The sequence below is a fragment of the Oryctolagus cuniculus genome, chromosome 15 (genome assembly GCF_964237555.1).
Source record: "Oryctolagus cuniculus chromosome 15, mOryCun1.1, whole genome shotgun sequence".
Lineage (NCBI taxonomy): Eukaryota > Metazoa > Chordata > Mammalia > Lagomorpha > Leporidae > Oryctolagus > Oryctolagus cuniculus.
The window spans coordinates 9174582-9196886 of NC_091446.1; the positions used below are offsets into that span (position 1 = coordinate 9174582).

The 22305-nt window shown below is 45.6% G+C and overlaps 1 protein-coding gene and 1 pseudogene across 14 annotated transcripts in view; one reads left to right on the top strand and one right to left on the bottom strand.

Annotated features, from left to right (window-relative positions):
• Positions 1-22305, top strand: part of ATE1 (arginyltransferase 1) — a 182962-nt gene that overhangs the window by 153855 nt on the left and 6802 nt on the right. Inside the window, exon 12 of one of the 14 annotated variants that reach the window (XM_051824255.2) lies at positions 896-921. The exons of the other annotated variants lie outside the window; for them this stretch is intronic. Within the exon in view, the coding sequence (XP_051680215.1) occupies positions 896-906 (11 nt within the window). The 3' untranslated portion in view covers positions 907-921. Of the gene's footprint in view, positions 1-895; positions 922-22305 lie in introns of those variants that run through there. 14 annotated transcript variants of the gene reach the window in all.
• LOC127484258 (small ribosomal subunit protein eS27-like) lies at positions 6973-7229 on the bottom strand (annotated as a pseudogene).

Here is a 22305-nt window from a genome sequence, read left to right on the forward strand (position 1 = left end):
TTTTTAAAGAAAACAGATAATTTTGGATTGATGATATCCTTGAAGGATCCATCTTAGTTTTTAAAACAGGACACACATTTTCTTTTTCTTTTAAGGTCTATTTGTTTTAAAGGCAAAGTTAGAGGGAGGAACACAAAGAGTCCTCCAGTGGCCGCAATGGATGGGGCAAGGTTAAGTCAAAGCCATGACCCTGGAATTCCAGCTGGGACTCCTATATGGGTGGCAGAGGCCGAAGTACTTTGGACATCTTCTGCTACTTTCTCGGAGCATTTACAGGGAGCCGGATTGGAAGTTGAGCAGCTGGGACTGGAACCAGTACTCATATGGGATGCCAGTTTCACACACTGTGGCTTAGTCGTCTGCACCACAATGCCACCCCCTGTAGGGTGACGTTCAGGTATTGGTATAGGTCCCAGCTGCTCCACTTCTGATCCAGCTCCCTGCTAATGGCCTGGGAAAAGCAGCAGAGGATGCCCCAAGTGCTTGGGCCCCTGCCACTCGGGAAAACAGATGAAGCTCCCCGCTTTGGGACTGGGCCAGGCTATTGCAGTCATTTAGGGAGTGAACCAGCAGATGGAAGGTCCCTGTCTCTCCCTCCCTCTGTAACTCTGCCTATCAAATGAATAAGTAAAATCTTTCAAAAATTTTAAAATGAATTTTTAGAATTATTTTACTCTAAATGAACAGTATTTGTGTGTCTTAGGGACAATTTAAATAGATAAATTTTGTTCTCATTTCTTTTTTGTTCACTCGTCAGTTTGCACAGGTATTTTCTTTGATGAGACAGCAGCAGAGAAGTTCAATACAGTATTCTGGACCTTGATGTCAAGAACTCCGAGTTCTAGTTTCACATTTAGATCTAAGCTGAAGAATAAAGTTTCCGTCTTTTCCACAGAGTCCTTGTGAAGCGGGTGACAGTTGCCTGAGAAAGCGTGCTGTGAGGTGCTCTGTAGCGCTCTGTGGTAACCATCGCAGTTTGAACTGCTTGTCAGCATTTTCCTTACCTGCCATGTGTACTGACCTTACAGATCCAAAGCCAAGTGTTGCTCCCATGGTAGCTTTGATCTTCATTGTGAATTAATGCCATGCAATTTTTCAAACCTCTGAATTAAACAAAATTTTACTGAACATTACCTAATATTCTGAACTTAACGTTTGCAAGTAAAATTAAAAGATGCCAGGAGAAGGGGGCTTGGTATTGTGATAATACTCAGTATAATTAAGTATATTTAAACTGGTTTATTAAATTTGTATAATCCCCACCATTTAATGAGTTTTAAAAAGTTGCCAGCACTACAGTGATTATAAATTGAACTGTGTTTTTAATGTCTCTTTCTAAAGACATTTTGTTGTTAAATCCATTATTGTGAATCATTTGGTGAAAAAAAAAATGTCTCTTTTGCAATGTTTAATCAGCCACTATGTTACATTGTAATTTTTTTAAAGATTTATTTGAAAGCAGTTATACAGAGAGAGAAGGTGAGGCAGAGAGAGAGAGAGAGAGGTCTTCCATCCACTGGTTCATTTCCTAGATGGCCACAATGGCTGGAGCTACGCTGATCCAAAGGCAGGAGCCAGTAGCTTCCGCTGAGTCTCCCACACAGGTGCAGGAGCCCAAGGACTCAGGCCATCTTCCACTGCCCTCCCAGGCCATGGCAGAGAGCTGGGTCGGAAGTGGAACAACTGGGACTCAAACCGGCATCCATATGGGATACTGGCACTGCAGGCGGCAGCTTTACCCACTATGCCACAGCGCCAGCCCCAACATTGCCTTTTTTTTTTTTTTTAAGATTTATTTATTTATTTGAAAGAGACAAAAATCCTCTACCTGCTGGTGCACTCCCCAGATGGATGCAGTGGCTGGAGCTGGGCCAGACTAAAGCCAGGAGCTTCTTCCAGGTCTCCCACAAGGGTGCAGAGGCCCACCGACTTGGGCCATCTTCTGCCGCTTTCCCAGGCACATTAGCAAGGAGCTGGATCAGAAATGGAGCCAAACTGGCACCATATGGAATGCTGGCATCACAGGTAGCAGCTTTACCCGCTGTGCCCCAGTGCCGGCCTCCTTGCTACTTTGTGATTTGCCAGTGGTACTACCATGTGCTTTTGGAGCACAGCCTTGGTGTTAAACTACAAACTACAGCAATTTATTTTGTAACTATATTTTTGAAATTATTTTGAAAATAGTTTTAAAACTTTTTTTTTTTTTTTTTGACGGGCAGAGTTAGACAGAGAGAAAGGTCTTCCTTCCATTGTTAGTTCACCCCCCAAATAGCTACCACAGCTGGCGTGCTGGGCCAGTCTGAAGCCAGGAAGGAGCCAGGTGCTTCCTCCTGGTCTCCCATGGGGTGCAGGGCCCAAGCACTTGGGCCATCCTCCGCTGCCTTCCCAGGCCACAGCAGAGAGCTGGACTGGAAGAGGGGCAACTGGGACAGAATCCGGCGCCCTGACCGGGACTAGAACCTGGGGTACCGGTGCCTCAGGCAGAGGATTAGCCTAGTGAGCCTTGGCGCCGGCCTAGTTTTAAAACTTTTTAAGGAGGATGTAGTATGCACACATGAGAAACAGTGCTTTGTCACATTATGTTATTTTTAGTCACAATGTCATTTTTTTTAAAGATTTGTTTCATTTATTTGAAAGAGTTACAGAAAGAGAGGTCTTCCATCCGCTGGTTCACTCCCTAGATGGCCACAACAGCTGGAGCTGTGCCGATCCAAAGTTAGGAGCTTCTTCTGGGTCTCCCACTTGGATGTAGGGGCCCAAGGACTTGGGCCATCTTCTACTGCTTTCCCAAGCCATAGCAGAGAGCTAGATCGGAAGTGGAGCAGCCGGGATTCGAACTCGTGCCCATATGGTATGCCAGCGCTTCAGGTCAGGGCTTTAACCCACGGTGCCATAGCACTGGCCTTCATTTTGTTTTCAAAATACATGAAATGAATAGTAGAGATTTTTTTAAAATATGTTACAAAAATCTGTTTGGATTGAAAGGACTGAATGGCCCTGCCATACGAAGCCCAAGGTCTGCAGTTCCGTGCTGCTGCTGTTTATGAAGCAGCCCATGGCTTAGGAAGACGCGCTGGGATGGATGAAGGGGACAGGCGCACGGTGTCCGTGTGTCAGTCCCTCAGGACTGATGTGGGGCACAGGGCGGAGTCCTAGGACTGGCCTGGAACAAAGCACAGTTTCCCTTATTACTGTCCTGCTATTCTCTGTATCGATGACCAAGCTTTGCCCTATCGACTTGGTTGCTGGTTGCCTTCTTTAATGACATGGAAGGAGTTTTAATGTTCTTATAGCAGTGCCCTCGTGCCTCCTACACCTTTTTGTTGTTAAAAACATGTTGCTTTGCAACAGCACGGCAAGTGCAGTGTAATGCAGTGCAATGAACTGAAAACAGAAGCCGAGGGCGTCGGGCGACGGGGAAGCATTTGAAATCAGCCTGCATCAGTGGACTTCAGGAGCACATGGGGGTAACAGAAGCACTGGCGAAGCTCTGCGGGGTCTGCTGGCACTGCGAGCAGGGTGGGCGCCCTGACCCGGACTGCAGCACAGTGTCCAGCCGTCCAGACGTCTTCCTCTGCTGTCCTCAGAGCAAGAGGACAATGCGCGGGAAGACAGAGGGCAAGACCAGCTCTCTGGTTAGTATGAGTCTGTCTGTTACCCTGCAGAGAGGCCTTTGCCTTGAATAAGTAGATGGAATGTTCCATAAGCACCCGGAGACGGCAGAATCAACTCTGTTAACTGTGTGTGTGAGGCTGGGGACTGGCAGCCAGCAAGTTCTCGAGCAGCTCCACAGCAGTTGTAGTTCTCGGCTGTCCAGGAGCATCTGTGAGTTCTTTCAAGCAGTTGACTTTGATGTGATTTACTACTGAATTAGAGTCCAAATTCCTCCCCAAACAAGGCGTCAGCTGAGTTTTACCAGCTACGGAAAGACCTGGAGCACAGGTTTGGAGCTTGGTGCGTCTGCCTCTGTCCCTGGATCCTCGCCCCTGCAGAACCAGCGTCGGCCAGCGCAGGGTGGGTGGCCTGAGACGGCCTCTGGTGGGCTGTTTCCATTAGGTCTTGTTGTAGCTGATTAATAGGAGTCTTATGGAGATTTCAGGTAATACAGTTCATCGAAAAATGGATCGACAGAGCAGAATTTAAAGCTATTCAGCTTGATGAATTTCAGCATTTATAGTAAATTCAGAAAGAAAGGAAAATAATCCAAGGGTGATTTGAGAATTTGGACAGTAACAAACAGATGGCTCTAATGAACAAGAAAGCTGATGAAAGCTGGTAGTCGGCTGTAGGATGTCAGCCGTCTCTGAAGAACAGGAGACTCAGGTAGTCACCATGAACCGCAGACATTGTATGGCTGCTTGGCCCTGTGTCACACGCGTCTGCATGTCCTGCCTGTGTAGGAAACAGTGTCTGGGCACCAGGAGTACAAGAAGTACCAAGTCCTTTGGCTGCCTCAAGGAGTTTACTGTCAGGTTTGGAAAACTGTCCGTAAATAACAGGATAAAGAGCAGCCAGGGTCATCTTACAAACAGCAGGGGTTTTCTGCATTAAAAACAACACTTTGATTTGTCTTGAGTTATGTTTGTTTATTTAAAAGGCAGAGTGACAGGGAGAGGGATACAGGGAGGGGTCGTGATACCTTCCATCCGCTTGTTCACTCCTCAAATGCCCTCAACGGTGAGGACTGGGTCAGGCCGAAGCCAGGAGGTCGGAACTCCATTTGGGTCTCTCCCACATGGGTGGCAGGGATTCAAATACTTGAGCCATCAGTTTTCTGCCTCGCAGGTATATTAGCAGGGAGCTAGATCAAAAGTTGAGGTGGGACTTGATCCCAGGCACTCCAGCATGGGATGTAGGAGTCCCGAGTGGCATCTTGACTCACTATGCCTCAATACCTGCTCTTGTACCACTTTTAAGTTGCCATAATTAAAGTACAAGAAACTACATTACCAGTGATGGATTTTATTGAAATAAAATTGCTGGGATATTAAACTGCATTTTTCTAAATGATGTTGACCAAAATGTGTAAAATGAACACTGAGTATATTTTCTTTGTTGCTAATCTTTCTCAAGTATTGAGCTGTTTTGCTGATTCCATTTTAATCTTTTCTTTTTAAAGATTTATTTATTTATTTGAATGGCAGAGTTACATAGAGAAGGAGAGGCAGAGAGAGGGGTCTTCCGTCCGCTGGTTCACTCCCCAGTTGGCCGCAATGGCTGGAGCTGCGCCAATCCAAAGCCAGGAGCCAAGAGCTTCTTCTGGGTCTCCCACACGGGTGTAGGAAACCTAAGGACTTGGGCCATCTCTCACTGTTTTCCCAAGCCATAGCAGAGAGCTGGATCAGAAGTGGAGCAGCAGGGACTCAAACCGGCACCCATATGGGATGTCGGCCCCCACTATAGTCTTTAAATTGTAAGAGCAGATAAAAACAATGGAACTCTACAATCTGCATTTTTTAAAAAAGGTCTCAAGAGTGACATTTTCTTTAATTTGTTTGCATAAATGACCTTGGAAACATTAACTCCATTCATTTCCTTTGTACTCTTTTTTTTTTGAAAGGCAGAGTGGACAGTGAGAGAGAGAGACAGAAAGGTCTTAGTTTGCCGTTGGTTCACCCTCCAATGGCCGCCTCGGCCGGCGCACCACACTGATCCAAAGGTAGGAGCCAGGTACTTCTCCTGGTCTCCCATGGGGTGCAGGGCCCAAGTACTTGGGTCATCCTCCACTGCACTCCCTGGCCACAGCAGAGAGTTGGCCTGGAAGAATGGCAACCGGGACAGAATCCGGCGCCCCAACCGGGACTAGAACCCTGTGTGCTGGCGCCGCAAGGCGGAGGATTAGCCTATTGAGCCGCGGCACCAGCCACCTTTGTACTCTTATCTGGGATTAAAATAAAGCCTGAAACATGTTTCGGTTTTGCTTGTGAAAAAGTTTAGGATTCTAGCATAAACTGGACTACGGCTGGTGCATCTAGAATTGGAAGAGTAGGCCCCTACTTACCTGGCTTCCTAGCCGAGCATACCTGTGTGTGTTGTAGGCATGATTCTGTAATTTAACCCAACATCAGAAAATCACTATTACAGTAGAGATGGGAGGTTGCATGTAGCTTTGACTTGATTTATTTCAGTTTTTTGTGATGTTTTTTGAGGGAATCCTAATTTGGTGTTTTGATTTTTTTCTTCATTTTCTTTTTTTCCCTGAAAAACCTTGGTTCCAGTTGCTACTGTTAAATTTTTTTTTTTATTAAAAAAATTTTTTTTGCAGACTTACTACTTAAGTAGTGTTTTGACTTGAAGACTCGGATGTTTTGTGTACAAGATACTCTAAGACAGTGAATGTGTAAAGTCCGTCTCAGTTTTAAGGTGGCTGCCATTCATGATGGATAATGGAGGGTCCTAGTAAGATTCTTCTTTTCCATTAAGGAAGTATCTTATAAATCCCCTGCTTACCTTGAATAATGAAGTAATAGAAATAAAGCATGTGCTATATATATATATATATTTTTTTTGACAGGCAGAGTGGACAGTGAGAGAGAGAGAGACAGAAAGGTCTTCCTTTGCCGTTGGTTCACCCTCCAATGGATGGCGCGCTGCAGCCGGTGCACCACGCCGATCCGAAGGCAGGAGCCAGGTGCTTCTCCTGGTCTCCCATGGGGTGCAGGGCCCAAACACTTGGGCCATCCTCCACTGCCCTCCCGGGCCACAGCAGAGGGCTGGCCTGGAAGGGGGGCAACTGGGACAGAATCCGGCGCCCCGACTGGGACTAGAACCCTGTGTGCCGGCGCCACAAGGCGGAGGATTAGCCTAGTGAGCCGCGGCGCCAGCGCATGTGCTATATTAATGTCTATGTGTTGTTGTTAGTGTACTGAAATACAATTGATCATTTGTAGTTAGGTTTTTTTTTTTTTTTTTTTTTTTTTATCCAAATGTGTTTATTGGGAGGTTTCCCACTCACCTTGATTCCGGGTGCTTTTAGTGCTGCTTCCTCATGAAGGAACATCCTTCTGCAAGCCTTGCTTTTCCTCACGTAGGCTGGCAGGGGACAGTGGAGCAGCCGACACACACAACTGCTGTTTGTGCATGGCTGAAAACCGTGGTGGGTTACAGCATCCTGGGCACTTCACATCCGTGAAGTAGGAATCGGGGCTCTGCACCAGGCACCGCTTCTTGTGTTTCCTCTTCTTTTCTGGACAGGGATGGAGGAGACCCTTTGTGAGAGGCATGTTCGCGTGGGCAGGTGGTCACCGCCGGAAAGGCTGCAGTTAGTGTTCATCGCAGTAAATGATATGTAACAGTTTACCATTGTACGCCTGTTCAGGCATGCAGCTCAGTCACTACATTCACACTGTGCACCCTCTCCAGCTTTTTCATCTTGCGGACTGGAACTTTGTACTCATTAAATAGTTGTTCCTGATTGATTCTTCCCTCCAGCCACAACTCTGCATTCTGTCTGTGAATCTGTCTGTTCTAAGTGTCTCAGATAAGTAGTATCTTACACTATTTGTCCTTTTATGAACAACTTACTTCTCTTAGCATAGTGTCTTTAAGGATTCATCCATGTTGTAAAATGTTAGAATTTCCCTCCATTTAAATACTGTATATATAAATAGCATAACCCACATCCAAAGGGAGTATGTTGGAAAACCCCTAATGGATGTCAGAAACCATGGGTAGTACTGAATTCCATAATTTTTTCCTAACCATACATATATATCATAAAATTTAATCTATAAATCAACCAATGTAAAATATTAACAATGACTAAGACTAAGAGCAATTATAATGATACTTTTAATTAAAGTTATGTGCAGATCCTCTCTCACAATATCTGAAGGTCCCATACCTACCCTTCTTATGATGTGAGATGATGCAGCGTACGTCTGATACAATGAAGTAAGGTGAATGATGGAGACATTGCGACATAGCGTTAGGCTACTACCTAAGGGTTCCCTGAACACCAACACTGCTCTACCACGACAGCCAATCTGGTAACCAAGACTCAACTAAGGGACTGATGATTGGGTATTATGTACAGCATGGATACGGTGGACGAAGGATGATTCACATTCTGGATGGAAGAGGATGGGACAGAGCATAATGGCACAAGACTTCATCATGTACAGAAAGAAACTGCAGATGGGGGGGCTACTGCGTGTATAAGCAGCATTTCCCTTATCCGTTCATCGCGGGTGGACACTTGAGTTGCTTCCACCTCTTGGCCCTTGTGAATAACGCTGCTATGAACATGGTATACAATACCTGTTTGAATCCCTGCTTTCAGTTCTTCTGTGTATGTGCACAGAAGTGGAATTCCTGAGTCACGTGAAAATTCTGTTTTTAGTTTTTGAAAGAACAGCCATATTGCTTTTTACCAGTAGTGTGCAAGGATTCCGTTTTGTCTACCTAGTCCTTCTAATCAGTGTGAAGTCACTCATGACTTTGATTTGCATTCCCTGAATGATGAGTAATTTTGAGCATATTTTCATGTGCTTATTGTCCATTTCTGTGTCTTTGGAGAAGAAATCTAAGAGTTTATTCTATAATCTGGATGTTAATCCTGTATCAGATTTGTGATTTGCGGTACCTCCGATATAGAATCCTGGGTATTCACCCCTAGTCCTCACAGGATTTGATTTTCTGCCTGGAAGATGATGTCATCTGGAAATAGCAGTTCTATTTTTTTTTTTATGCCTGGCCTATATTTCTTTTACTTCCTTTTCTTAGCTTATTGCACTATTTTGAATGAAAATGGTGAGAAGAAACGTCCTTGCTTTTTTTTCTTCCTAGGGGAAAGGCATTTAGTCTCTCACCGTATTAGCTATTGGGCATTTTAAAGATGTTCTTTATCAAGTAAAGGAAGTTCCTCTCTATTTCTCATTTTCTGAGAGTTCTTTGTTTAAGAAAGGAGAGACAGAGAGCTCTCCCATCCGTTGGTTCACTCCCCAGACAGCTGTAACAGCCAGCACTGGGTCTGGCTGAAGCCAGGAACTAGGAGCTCTGTGTAGGTCTCCACGTGGGTGGTAAGAACTCAAGTTCCTGAGCGCACTGACTTCCCAGGTGCATCAGTAGGAGCAGCCCAGACTCCAGCAGGCGCTCCGATACAGGATGCCATTGCTGCAAGCAAGGCTTCTCCCATGGCGCCACAGTGGCTGCCCCCTGATTTGTGTGTTTGTGGTTTTTTTTTTTAAATCATGAATGGTTGTTGAAATATTGTTCTGTGTATTTTCTTTATCAGTTGAGGAGAACATGAAATTTTATTCTTTATAAAGTGATATAGATAACATTGATTGTTTTTAAATATTGATTGTTAGTTTTTACATAAATATTCACCAGGAGACATTGGGTTTTACTATTTTTTGTATCATGTTTATCTAGTTTGGATTCCATCTTTTATTTTCTGAAAGGAATTGTGTAGAATTGGCGTGGAGGCTTGAATGTTAGAATTCTCCAGTGAAGCGGCTGGCATTGTGGCGCAGTGGTTAAGCCACTGCCTGTGATGCCAGCATCCTATTTGAACCCTGATTCGAGTCCCAACTTCTCTACGACTGAACCAGCTCCCTGCTAATGCACCTAGGAAAGCAGCAGATGAGCCAAGTCCTTGGGTCCCTGCACCCACGTGGGAGACCTGGGTGGAGCTCCAGGCTTCTGGTTTCGGCCCGGCCAGCCCTGGCTGCCTCAGCCATTTGGGGAGTGAACCAGCAGATGGAAGAGCTCTCTGTCTCTCCCTCTCAGTAATTCTGCCTTTCAAATAAATAAATAGATGTTTAAAATTTTTTTTCTAGTGAAGAGAGTCTGGGCCTGGAGATTTCTATTTTTAGAAGACTTTTAATTATCAGCTCAATTTCTTCCCTAGAAAGGGCTTTTTACATTATCTGTCTCCTGTAGAATTACCGCAGATTTGTGTTTTTCAAGGTTGTTGTCTAAAGGTTTTCTTTTTTACCAGGGTCTCTTTCCTGAGGCCAGCCTTCCTGAGGACTCCGGGTCTGTGTGTTGGCTTCCCAGGGTGTCCAGCCTCTCCTCCATTCCTTCAGGAATCACGAGGCAGGAAGAAGAGCCAGGGAGTTGACCACTGTGTTACTTCCTGGGTCTCGGAGTCGCTGGCTGGGCTGCCCTCTGGGCCTGGTTAGTTTGTGATAACGAACTGCAGGGTTTGCTGTGGGCTTGCTTTCCTTCCTGTGGGCAGAAACTCCCCCCCCCTTCCTAGAGCTACTTAAAAAAACATTGCAAGAATTGACTTTTACTAGTTGGTAGTATGTAAACCGTCATTGTTTCAACTGCACACGACCGGCTGTGCCATGAAGAATATTAAACACATTACAAGGAGTCAATATGTGATAAGTAAGTAATTGAGAAAACCTAAAGTTAATTTACTATCCGGTAAAAATCAGACCCTATAAAATCTGACCCACTGTTACAAAAGTCTTCCTTGGTACCACTATAATATTATTTACTGTAGGAACTATCAGAGACATTATAGCAGTCAGTTTTGGGTTTATAAATTCAGAAAAGAAAACCAAGTTTTGAAAGAGTAAAGTGTCATAAAAACACAACCTTTCAGTGATACTGCATGGCAGTCCTTACTCCTAAGGTTTTGATATTTAATGAACCAGTAATATCTGCCTTTTCCTTTCTCTTTTTCTAACCAGTTTTTTCATCTATTAATTTTTTAGTCTCCATAGATTCACTTCGTCGAATTACAAGCTAATTGGAAGTTTGCTAGCTTCTAACACAAAAACTGTGAATCGGAGCACTATTGCATTAAGATCAGAACGTGAGCTGAGGTTAGTTCGCTTGCTCTTAGTTGCACAGTTGAGTGTCACTCTAATGGGAGGCCTGAGTGGGAGCAGCAGTGAAGAATGGCCTCGCCAAGGTGCTAGAGGAAGGTTTCCTGCTGGGCTTGATCTTAGAGCATTATTGCTTTTATTTAATTTTTAAATTAATTTATTTGAAAGGCAGGGTGGCAGAGATAAATCTTCCATCTGCTGGTTAACTCTCTAAATACCCACAGCAGTCAGGGCTGGGCAAGGCTGAAGCCAGGAGCCTAGAACTCCATCCTGGCACTTGGGCCATCTTCCACTGTTTCCCAGGCCCATTAGCAGGGAGCTGGATTGAAGTGCAGCAGCCGGGACTTGAAACAGTGTTCCGTCCCCCAGTCTGGCTGAGTAGAGGTTAGAGGCCACTGGTCGGTCTGGAGGCCTCCCTGCTTCCAGGGCCCCCTGAAGGTCATTGCAAAGGAACCTATCCCGAGTGGAGCATTGTTTTTAAAACTAAGTGGCAACGACTTGTTAACCTACAGTATGCCCTCCCAGTCATGTTTGTTTAAGATTTCTGTGTGTCTGCATACGTAATGTGGGTTTTCCCACATCATTATCTGAAGGCCTCACTCCCAGGTATTCTGAGGGTTCTGCAGCGTTTCCTGAGCATGAGCAGTTTTTGTTTTGTTAAAGCTCCCGGTGATCCCGAAGTCCTGGCAAGGCCATCAGTTGCTGCAGCTAGAATTGAGCTTACCTTATTTGATGCCCGTTTTGTTCAAGTGTCTGGCAGAAGGATTTTTTCAGCTGCCTCTTAGCTTCATCCATTTGTACTGAAGGGAAGATACGGCCTCAGAGGGGACTTCTCGTGGAGAGGCAGGCAGGTCCAGGCTGGGCCAGCCTGCCTAGGGGACTTGGCATGTGGAGAAGCTCCGTCCTCTGTTTGCAGCAGGAAGTGAGCCAGAGCACGCAGCAGGCAGTGCCCAGTGACTACGCTGCCCTTTGTGCACAGCTGTGGCCCACAGCAGTAAATGGTAAAGGCACAGGAGCGAGCATTCTCTTTAAACAAAGGCCTGGTGCCAGAGTGGGGACTCCGGGGTGTTCTGGAAACAGGAGCACTGCTTTGGCTGGGGTCAGCAGTGATAACAGCCACTGCTATCTTTAGCACACAACTCACGCCGGACATTTAGATTCTCCAACCCTTTCAGCTCTGCCGACAGCTGTTTTTTGTTGAAAAATGCTTTAGTAGAAACAACACGTGGCCGGCGCCGCGGCTCACTAGGCTAATCCTCCACCTAACAGCGCCGACACACCGGGTTCTAGTCCCGGTCGGGGCGCCGGATTCTGTCCCGGTTGCCCCCCTTCCAGGCCAGCTCTCTGCTGTGGCCAGGGAGTGCAGTGGAGGATGGCCCAAGTACTTGGGCCCTGCACCCCATGGGAGACCAGGAGAAGCACCTGGCTCCTGGCTTCGGATCAGCGCGGTGCGCTGGCAGCAGCGCGCCAGCCGTGGCGGCCATTGAAGAGTGAACCAACGGCAAAAGGAAGACCTTTCTCTCTCTCTCTCTCTCTCTCTCTCTCTCTCTCTCACACTATCCACTCTGCCTGTCAAAAAAGAAAAAAAAAAAAAAACCACGTGATCGATTCTGTGCTTGTTGTCAGAAATCCACTGTGGAAAGTGGAAATCCGACAGCACTTGGCGGGCACTCGCGTGTGGCGCACGTCAGTGCCCTTGCCCTGCAGAGGAGGCTGTTGGGCCTTTGCCTGTGCATCTCTTAGGGTTAATTTTAATTACCTCGTTTACAACATGTAACTTGTGTCAATATGTAAATTCAATTATACTAAAATATTCTGTGGCTTGTTTTTTATTATAAAATTGGGTTATCTTGAAAATCATTCCCTATTATTGTATGAAAAATTAGCTCTTTTTAAAATAACCTATATTTTAGAATAGTGGAGACTTAGAGGAAAGCTACAAAGGGAGCGGTGTGTGACCTCATGCGCCCGGCAGCCAGTCTCCCCATTGTCAGTGGTGTGTGCTATCTTCATTCTTCTCCAGTAGACTTGATGGCTATAGGTTTGCAGAAGGTACAGAGAGCTTCCGCGGCTGTCCATCATCCTGCTTCCAGCCTCCCCTTTCCTTAAGGTCTTGGTAAGCCAGTATTGTGATCCATTGCTCCTCCCTAGAACTCACGGTTCATATTAGGGTACATCCTGTGGGTCTGGGCACGTGGAGTTGCACATATAGTAGAGAGCAGTTTCCCTATAAAGGTCTGGTGTTCCACGCACTTATCCTCCCTCCGTTCACCCTAACCCCTGCAGTCACTGATCCTTTTACTGTCTACACAGTTTTGCCTTTTTCTGAATGGCTTCTTGAACTTAGCAATGTGTGTTTAAGGTTCGTCCATGTCATTGTGTCTTTTTGTGACTTTTCACTCCTGCATGATGGTCATTATAGGAGGTACTGTACTCTATCTGTGCACCTAGTGAAGGGCACGTTGTCAGTTGTGAATAAAGCTGCTGTAAGCATTTGTTTGTAGGGTTTTTTTTTTTTTTTTTGTCAATATAAGCTTTCTTTTCACTTAATGCAGTCCTGCACCACATATGCATGTTTCCATCAACGAACAGAAGACAGTGGTCCCATAGGGTTATAGTGGAGCTGAAAATTCCTTTGGCCTAGAGGTCTTGTAGCCGTCCTCGCAGTGTGACACATTACTCACGTGACTGTGGTGATGCTCATGTCAGCAAACCTGTGCTGCCAGTTGTTTTAAAGCGTAACACATTCAATTATGTACCATGCAGTACACAGTTCTCAGTACTGACAATAAGTGTTCTAGCTTATGTATTTACTGTGTCATACAGTTTATCATTATCTTAGTGTGCAATCCTTCTATTTATTCAAAAATAAAGTTGTTGGTAAAACTGACCCCTGTGTTGCTGGCAGCAGCCTATACATCACACACTTAATTCCGTCTCCTGATCACACGATTTTCTTTAAAAAAAAAAAAAAGATTTATTTATTTTTACTTGAAAGAATTACACAGAGAAGGAGAGGCAGAGAGAGAGGTATCTTTCATTCGCTGGTTCACTCCCCAGTTGGTAGCAACAGCTGGAGCTGCACTGATCCAAAGCTAGGAGCCAGGAGTTCTCCTGGGTCTCCCACGCAGGTTCAGGGTCCCAAGGACTTGGGCCATCTTCTGCTGCTTTCCCAGGCCATAGCAGAGAGCTGGATTGGAAGTGGAGCAGCCGGGACTCAAACCAGCACCCATATAGGATGCAGGCACTGCAGGCGGCAGCTTTACATGCTACACCACGGTGCCAGCCCCACACCATTTTCTCTTGTGCTTGATTTAATCTTGTGTTAGTTTGTTCAGCGTGGCCCTAGATGCAATATGGCTGTACCATGTACATATAGTTCCACAGAGCCTGGGCGTGTAATAGGCTATAACATCAAGGTTTATGTAACTACACACTATGATGCCCGTATAATGACAGAGTCTCCTGAGACACACTTCTCAGAGTGGATCACCATTGCTAAATGACGTATGACTGTACCAAGAAGTGCAATTGATAGACCATTAGTATGATCTTTTGTTTAATGATTGTATATTATGACTTATTGTTGATAATAAGTCTACTCTCCATGTTGGTAGATAGTTGAATTTTCCTTCTTTTTTTTTTTTTTTTTTTTTTTGCTATTACAAACAATACCGTAACATACTTTTTGTTTTTGGTTTTTTGTTTTTGACAGGCAAGAGTTAGACAGTGAGAGAGACAGAGAGGAAGGTCTTCCTTCCATTGGTTTACCCCCTAAATGGCCACCACGGCCGGCGCGCTGTGCCGTTCCAAAGCCAGGAGCCAGGTGCTTCCTCCTGGTCTCCCATGCAGGTGCAGGGCTCAAGCACTTGGGCCATCCTCCATTGCCTTCCCGGGCTACAGCAGAGAGCTGGACTGGAAGAGGAGCAACCGGGACAGAACCAGCACCCCAACCAGAACTAGAACCCAGACAGAGGATTAGCCTAGTGAGCTGTGGCACCGGCCAACTGTAACATACTTTTACATATTCATCGTTTTGGCATATGATAATATTTCTGTAGGACGCATTCCTGAAAGTACAAGAATCAAAATACTGTAAATTTGCCTCCTAAAAGCAAATTGTACAGTGTAGTATCTATCCTTAGCCTCATATAGTCTTGTGTCGTCTCCTGGGACTCGGGAGAGAAGTCTAGGCCAGACCTCAAGATTTGGAGGTCAGACTTAAAGATGGTGATTGAATCCACGGCTGTAGATGACATTTCCTACGATGAAGGAGAGCAATCAGAGAGGGTGACGCAGAACAGAGCCCTGTGTAACTCTTAACACTTAATGGTCAGGAAAAACAGAGAGAAGTCAACAAATGGAAAAGGATTGCCTAGAGGTGAGAGGGAAACATGAATAATGGTGTCGGGAAAGCCAAAAGCAGCCTGGATTTCAAGGAGCAGGAAGTGGTCCTCCGAGTTTAAATTTTGCTTTGGGTGGTGAAGACTAAAGGTACCCATTGTATTCAAGAACAAGGAGACCCTCTGACCTTAGTGAATACAGAGAAAGTGACTGGGCCAAGATACACAGAGAAATAGATTGTAGAGTGAGTGGGAGGTGAGGAAATGGCCCTTAATAAATAATACTATTAATAAAGGAAAGAAAAGTAGAGCCAGCTAACTGGGGCCAGGAGCCACAGAAGTTGGTTCACTTGTGCCAGATTGCAGTTTTCAACGTTTCTCAATGTGAAAAGACAATAGTAGGGGAAAATTGATTACAGGAGACAGTAGGTTTGGAGCCAAAAATGGGTAAGAAGGTCGATTTCAGGGGCCTCTGGCAGCAAAAGGGAAAGAGGAGGCACTGGAGGGGTGTGGGGCAGTTGGAGAGCGCGTCTGCAGAGATGAGTGCACTTCTCCCACCACCCGCTTCAGTCTCCGTGGGAAGCCAGTGCCACTGCAAGGAAAGTAAGTTTGTCTTTGCCGCACAAGTTACTACTGGAGCTTCTAACCTGCTGTTGTGCTCCCCGAAATTCTCAGTGGTATTGCTGCTTTAAGATACTTTTGGACTCTATACCTTCCTTCTCTTGGAAGCAATCAAATATCAACCCAGTGCTGAATTCATTCTTTGGAAATTAGCACTGTAACTCTCTTTCATTGTAAATGGGCATTTGGCTTTGTGACCCAAAGAGATTATGTTATCAGTTTACATCATGATAATAGCTTTTGTGACCTGTCAACTAATGTAGAATGTAAAGCTATTTATTTAAAACAAAAAGAAAAAAAATCATTTGTCAGATGGGCTGAACATAATACAAACTAGAAGGAACTAACTCACTGTATTTGACAAGCTACCTGTGAATTCACTTACATTAAATAGAGGATGGTATTGCCTTTTCCTTTGTGTGTTTTTTTTTTTTCCCCAAGACAACTCTAACATTTTTATTCTTTCTGGATAGCTGAATTTCCAGATAGCATGGAGCTGGTGAGGATCTCCAACATGTAAAAAATGAAAACACGCAATGTGAAAGTGCCTAGGATAGGATGATAGGAAAAGTCAGAGCAGAATGTAACAGTGGAGAAAGCACAAATGCAATGCCTGGGTTCCATGATACACACAAATATGAGGGAAAATGGTGGGAGGCTAAACAGCATAGTTTCGTGTAGCTATTTTATATTTTGAAATAATTTCAGATTTACCAAAAAATTGCAAAACTAATATAGTTTATGCATACTCGTTATCCAGATTTCCCAGCTGTTAATATATGACCACATTTGCTTTATATCCTCTTTTCATTCTGCTTTTTTCTTTTTTTCCCAGAAATCTTTTTATTTAAGGTACACAAACTTCATATATTTCATAAATACAACATCAGGGGCATCCCCCCTCTTCCTCCTCCTCCCTCTCTTGTTCTCATTTTTTACTAAGATCTATTTTCAATTAATTTTATACACATAAGATCAACTCTGTATTAAGAGTTCAACACATTGTATCAAAGAAAGAAAAACTCTTCCTCAGCAGTGGAGACAGGGCTGTTCAAAGGCATGCATCTCAGAGTCAATTTCACTCCTACAGGTTACCTTCTAGGTGCTCTGTTAGCTACCACAGACTGGGGAGAACACATGGTGTTTGTTCTTTTTAGACTGGCTTATTTCACTAAGTATGATGTTTTCCAGTTTCCTCTATTTTGTTGCAAAAAACAGAATTTCAATTTTTTTCCTCTGTGTAGAATTCCGTGGTGTACATACCCCATAATTTCTTTATCTGGTCTTCAGTTGATGGGCATGTGGGTTGATTCTGTGTCTTAGCTATTGTGAATTGAGCTGCAATAAACACGGGGTAACTCTTTCATGTGCTGATTTCATCTCCCCTGGTAAACTCCCAGGAGAGGATGGCTGGGTCACATGGAAGGTCTATATTCAGATTTCTGAAGTATCTCCCTGCTGTCTTCCACAGTGGCTGTACCAGTTTACATTCCCACCAACAGTGCGTTAGGATACCTTTTCCCCCACATCCTCACCAGCACTTGTTGTTGATTTCTGTATGAAAGCCATTCTAACTGGGGTGAGGTGAAAACTCATTGTGGTTTTGATTTGCATGTCCCTGATGTCTGGTGATCCTGAACATTTTTTTCATGTGTCTGTTGGCCATTTGGATTTCCTCTTTTGAAAACTGTCTAAGTCCTTGGCCCATTTCTTCACTGTGTTGTTTTGTTGTTGTTGAGTTTCTTGAGTCTTTATAGATTCTGGTTATTAATCCTTTGTCAGTTGCATAGTTTGCAAATGATTTCTCCCATTCTGTCAGTTGCCTCTTCACTTTGCTGAGTTTTTGTTTTGCAATGCTTGCCCTTTTCCTTCTTTTCATGTGGATCCAGACTCAGAGGCTGGAGCGTGTGTTCCATTGTCACCAGCTCCTCTGTGCTGCTCTCTGGAGCACTGCCCCAGCACCCTCGTCGTGAGGTTTCTGAGGGGTGCAGTCTCATGACTTTGTAGGATGCCCCTTGGTGGTGCTCATCGTGTGCTGCTTCGTGATGAGATTGGAGTTGTATAGTTTTAGCAATACTTAGATGTGAGGCTTTTGTTGTTTTGTTTTGTTTTGTTTTGTTTTGTTTTGTTTTGTTTTGTTTTGTTGAGAGAGCATGCTTCCCTCTGCTAGCTAACTCTGCAAATGCTCACAGTAGCCAGGGCCGGGCCAAGCCAAAGCCAGGAGCCAGAAACCTGATCTGGGTCTCCTGTGTGTGTGGAGGGGACTCAAGTACTTGATGCCAGTGTCCCAAGTGACAGCCTGCCCACTGCACCACAGGCCTGCCTAGTGGGATTTTGTTTTGTTCAGAGACAGAGACCTCCCATCTGCTGGTTCAGTTCCCCTAATGATCTCAACAGCTGGGACTGGGCCAGCTGAAGCCAGGAACTCATTCTGGGTCTCCCAGGTATGTGGCAGGGCCCCAGCTGCTTCAGCCATGATCTGCTTTCCAGGGTCTGCATCAGCAGGAAGCTGGAAACAAAAGCAGAGCTGGGCTTCAGACTCACGCACTCTGATAATGAGAAGCAAGCATCCCATTGGGCTTTTTTTTTTTTTTTTTTTTTTTTTTTTTTTTTTTTTTTTTGGACAGGCAGAGTTAGAGACAGTCTTCCTTCCGTTGGTTCACCCCCTAAATGGCTGCTACAGCCGGCACGCTGCACCGATCCGAAGCCAGGAGCCAGGTGCTTCCTCCTGGTCTCCCATGCGGGTGCAGGGACCCAAGCACTTGGGCCATCCTCCACTGCACTCCCGGGCCACAGCAGAGAGCTGGACTGGAAGAGGAGCAACCGGGACTAGAACCCGGTGCCCATATAGGATACCGGTGCTGTGGGCAGAGGATTGGCCAAGTGAGCCAGGGTGCTGCGCCCCCCCCCCCCCCCTTTAAGATTTATTTGAAAGAGCTACAGAGAGCTCTGGTTTACTCCTCATTGGTTTACTCCCCAAATGGCCGCATTAGCCAGGGCTGAGCCGGGTCGAAGCCAGGAGCCAGGAATTTCTGGGTCCCCCATGTGGCTAAGAGGAGCCCAAGCATTTGGACCATCTTCTGCTTTTCCTGGGCTTTCAGCAGGAAGCTGGATTGGAAGTGGAGCAGCTGGGACTCAGATGGGCACACATGGGTTGCCTGCATTGCAGGCTGCGGCTAACCTGCTATACCCAGCACCTGCCCCCATGCCAGCAGTCTTAACTGCTAGGCCAGAAACCCTCCCCTCCCCTGGAGGCTGTGTTTTTGTGTCAGAGTCCTACAATGTCAATTCAACTTACTCCTGATTTCTGTCATTTGGTAGAGTGACATGTGTCAGGTATCTCAGCTATGAAGTTACTAAGTGTTTTGTACACGTTGGAAGTATTGCGTGGGAAGAATTCATGTGAATGCTGTTTCTCGGGTTTGCTGCTGCTGGATGTTATGGCTGTTGATGGTTCTTTTCTGCATCGTTTGTTGCTGAGATGATTGCCAGATGCCAGTCTTCTCATTCCATCATTACTTCCACTTTTTTTTTAAATTCATTTGTTTATTTGAAAGGCAGCGTTAAGAGAGATCAAGAGATCTTTCATTCACTGATTCACTCCCCAAATGGCCACAGTGGCCGGGCTTGGGCCAGGCTGAAGCCAGGAGCCTGGAACTCCATCTGGGTCTCCAACGTAGATGGCGGGGGCCCTAGCGCTCAGACCATCTCTGCTGCTTTCCCAGGCACGTTAACAGGGAGCTGGATTGGAATAGCAGTAGCGGAGACTCGAACCAGGACTCATGCAGGGTGCTGGCGTTGCCAGTGGGAGCTTAACCTGCTGCACCACCTTAGTCCTCCATCCAGCGTGAGGAGGAGCAGTCCCGTCTCTGTCACGTGGACTCCGAATCCCATTTAGTCTGTGTGCTGATACCGGTCCTCTCCGTTTCGAGTGTGCACATCGTCCCAGGTGCGGCCTGTGGAATCTCTCCGGGGTGACTCCTGTATCTATTCAGCACGTCCTGTCGTTCTCAGAGTGTGTGCTTGCTTCTGGCACAGGGATTCCGGAAGCATCTTTACTTTCCGTTACTCAGCTCTGTCAGGAGACACCTCTGCAGTGAGTCCTGGATCCTTTGTGTGGAGGGAGGATTGCAAGTCAGATGTGGGCAGGAAGTATCCTCATTCCTCTAGGAGTCTCACTGCTTCCAAGCCCTCTCAGCAGACGGAAGCAGGAGGTAGTGTGTCCATACCCAGACGGGCACTCTGTGCGTCTGCTTTCCTGTCTGTGTCGGCGAGAGAGCCTGCAGCGCTGACTCAGCCGTCCACACCTCTACCTCTCTTCCCTGACAGAGAACGCTGGCTCCCATCTTCCTCGACACTTCATTTATGTGGTCAGTTCTGTGTGGAGCACACAGGCCTGGCCATATAAACTCACAGCGTGCCTCTTTGGCTCCTGTTTCAGTAAGTGGGGTCATGCAGCACATGTGTTCCGGGCAAGGAGGCAGAACCGTGTGTTCCTTGTCTGATTTGAGAGTCAGTGTTGATGCTTCTCTGGCCCCAACAGCACAGGTGGAAACCAACCTCTCCTTTGGAAAATTGGGTAATGGACTATTTTACATGTCTGATTTACAATTTCCATTGTGATGTATAGTCCATTTTTAAATGCAACCTTTAGTGTAAGGTAGAGGTTGATGTGAAATAGAAGGCATTTAAGATAGAATATTTAGAGATCAAAACACATGGAATAGAAATGTGAAGGTCCTTTGTCACCGTCAGAAGATGGCTTTCGTAGCATTTCACTTCTGTAGTCAGTATTTACGAGGCTCTGACCGGCAGGGTGCTGAGCCAGCAGTTAAAGCTGTGTGATTTTTGCACATGGCTGGACATTGCACTAATCCTATTTTCCTCTGGTGACCTTTTAACAGGAGTGTGGTACCAAATGAGCATAATATCAAAATAAATTTAGAGTTCTTTCTGGATAGAATCATCTTGATGAGTTTTGTTTCATATTTTGTTACATGGTTTCAAAGTTATTTTTACTCAATAATGCAAATTTTCCACAAGCTTGTTGAAGCTCTCATACATTAGAAACCACTGAATCAGACAATGTAAATGTATGGATTGCTTGTTATTTGATTTCACTATTAAATATTAAATGACATTTTACAAAACGAAGTTCAAATTTTTCTTAGTTTTTGTTTTTACCAAAAAATATTCTGGGTAAAATTACTAAAGACCATATTCCTCAAGGAATATGAAAATGTGTGATTCATGGGGTCTGTGTTGTGCAGCAAGTTAAGCTGTGACCAGAAACTCCCTCATCCCATATGAACTCCAGTTTATGCCTGGCTGCTCGACTTCCAACCCAGCTCCCTGCTAATGGCCTGGGACAAGCAGCGGAAGGTGGCCTAGGTGTTTGGGCCCGTGCCACCCATGTGGGCGACCTGGATGAGGCTCCTGGCTCTACCCTGGCTAAGCCCAGGCTATCAGAGCATCTGAGGAGTGAACCAGCGATTGGAAGATCTCTGTCTCTCTCCTCCCTTGTGACTCTGACATTCAAATAAATCATTCAACCTTTAAAAAAAAAAAAAAAGGCCTGATTCTCCATGGTGGATTCCCAGAGCAGCTCCTGGGCCTCCTGCCCAATGGCTGGGCAGCTGAGCTGAGCTGCGTCTGTGCTAAGTGCGTCCCGGCCTCGCCTGGCAGCCCCGTGTGAGGACGTAGCTTCCTCCTAGCCTCTCCTCCCCAGTTCCATCTCCTATTTGCCTTTCAACTTACCGAGTTGAGTTTTGGGTATTTCTCTCTCTATCACGTGTTGCTCAGAATCTCAAATTTTTAGATTGTATCAGGAAAAATTTAAGTCTTTAACACAGTTTTGCCTAACTTTATGTACCTGTGTGTGCTATTTATACAGCTATCCTCATGAGAAACTATAAAGTGCACATAACTTGTTTTCATGTTTATGTAGTCATGCTGTAGCAATAAATAATGAAGTTAAGAAAATAGATTGTTTCATCATTTTTCGGAAAGCCTGGAAGTTAGGAAGTCTCTTTAAGAATAACAGATGAGTCAAATCCCCGTAAGAAGGGGAAGCAAAGCTTTGATCTCCAGATTCTTTCCTTTGAAGGTACCTCATCTCCTGTGAATCAGCAGTTGGCGGGGGGGGGGGGGGGGTGGTGCTCAAACACTTGTTCCCTTGGAGAGTGAGATATCATCGAGTTGACAGCACGTTTCTATCACTGGTGTTCAAATACCGCTCCTCTCCGAAGAGAGTTTGCTGGGTTGCCTTTGGCTTCTAGTCTGTGAAATCCAGTTGTAGTCATAGTCCACTGGAGACGGCAGTGGAGGAAGTTCCTCGCGGATGTTGCTGGGAATCTCCGCGTTTGTGCCGCAGCTTCCCGTGCGTGAGGTGGCGGATGGCCTTCCATCTCAGGAGAGGCCGGGAGTGCTGTGCGGGCGTAGCGATGCGGCTGCTGTCTAAGCACTGACAGTGCCATGTCCAGGAAGGCAGTGCCAGGGGTGGTTCTGAGGACTTAGGATGCGATTTTTTCCTTTAGTAAATAAATCATAATTTATTT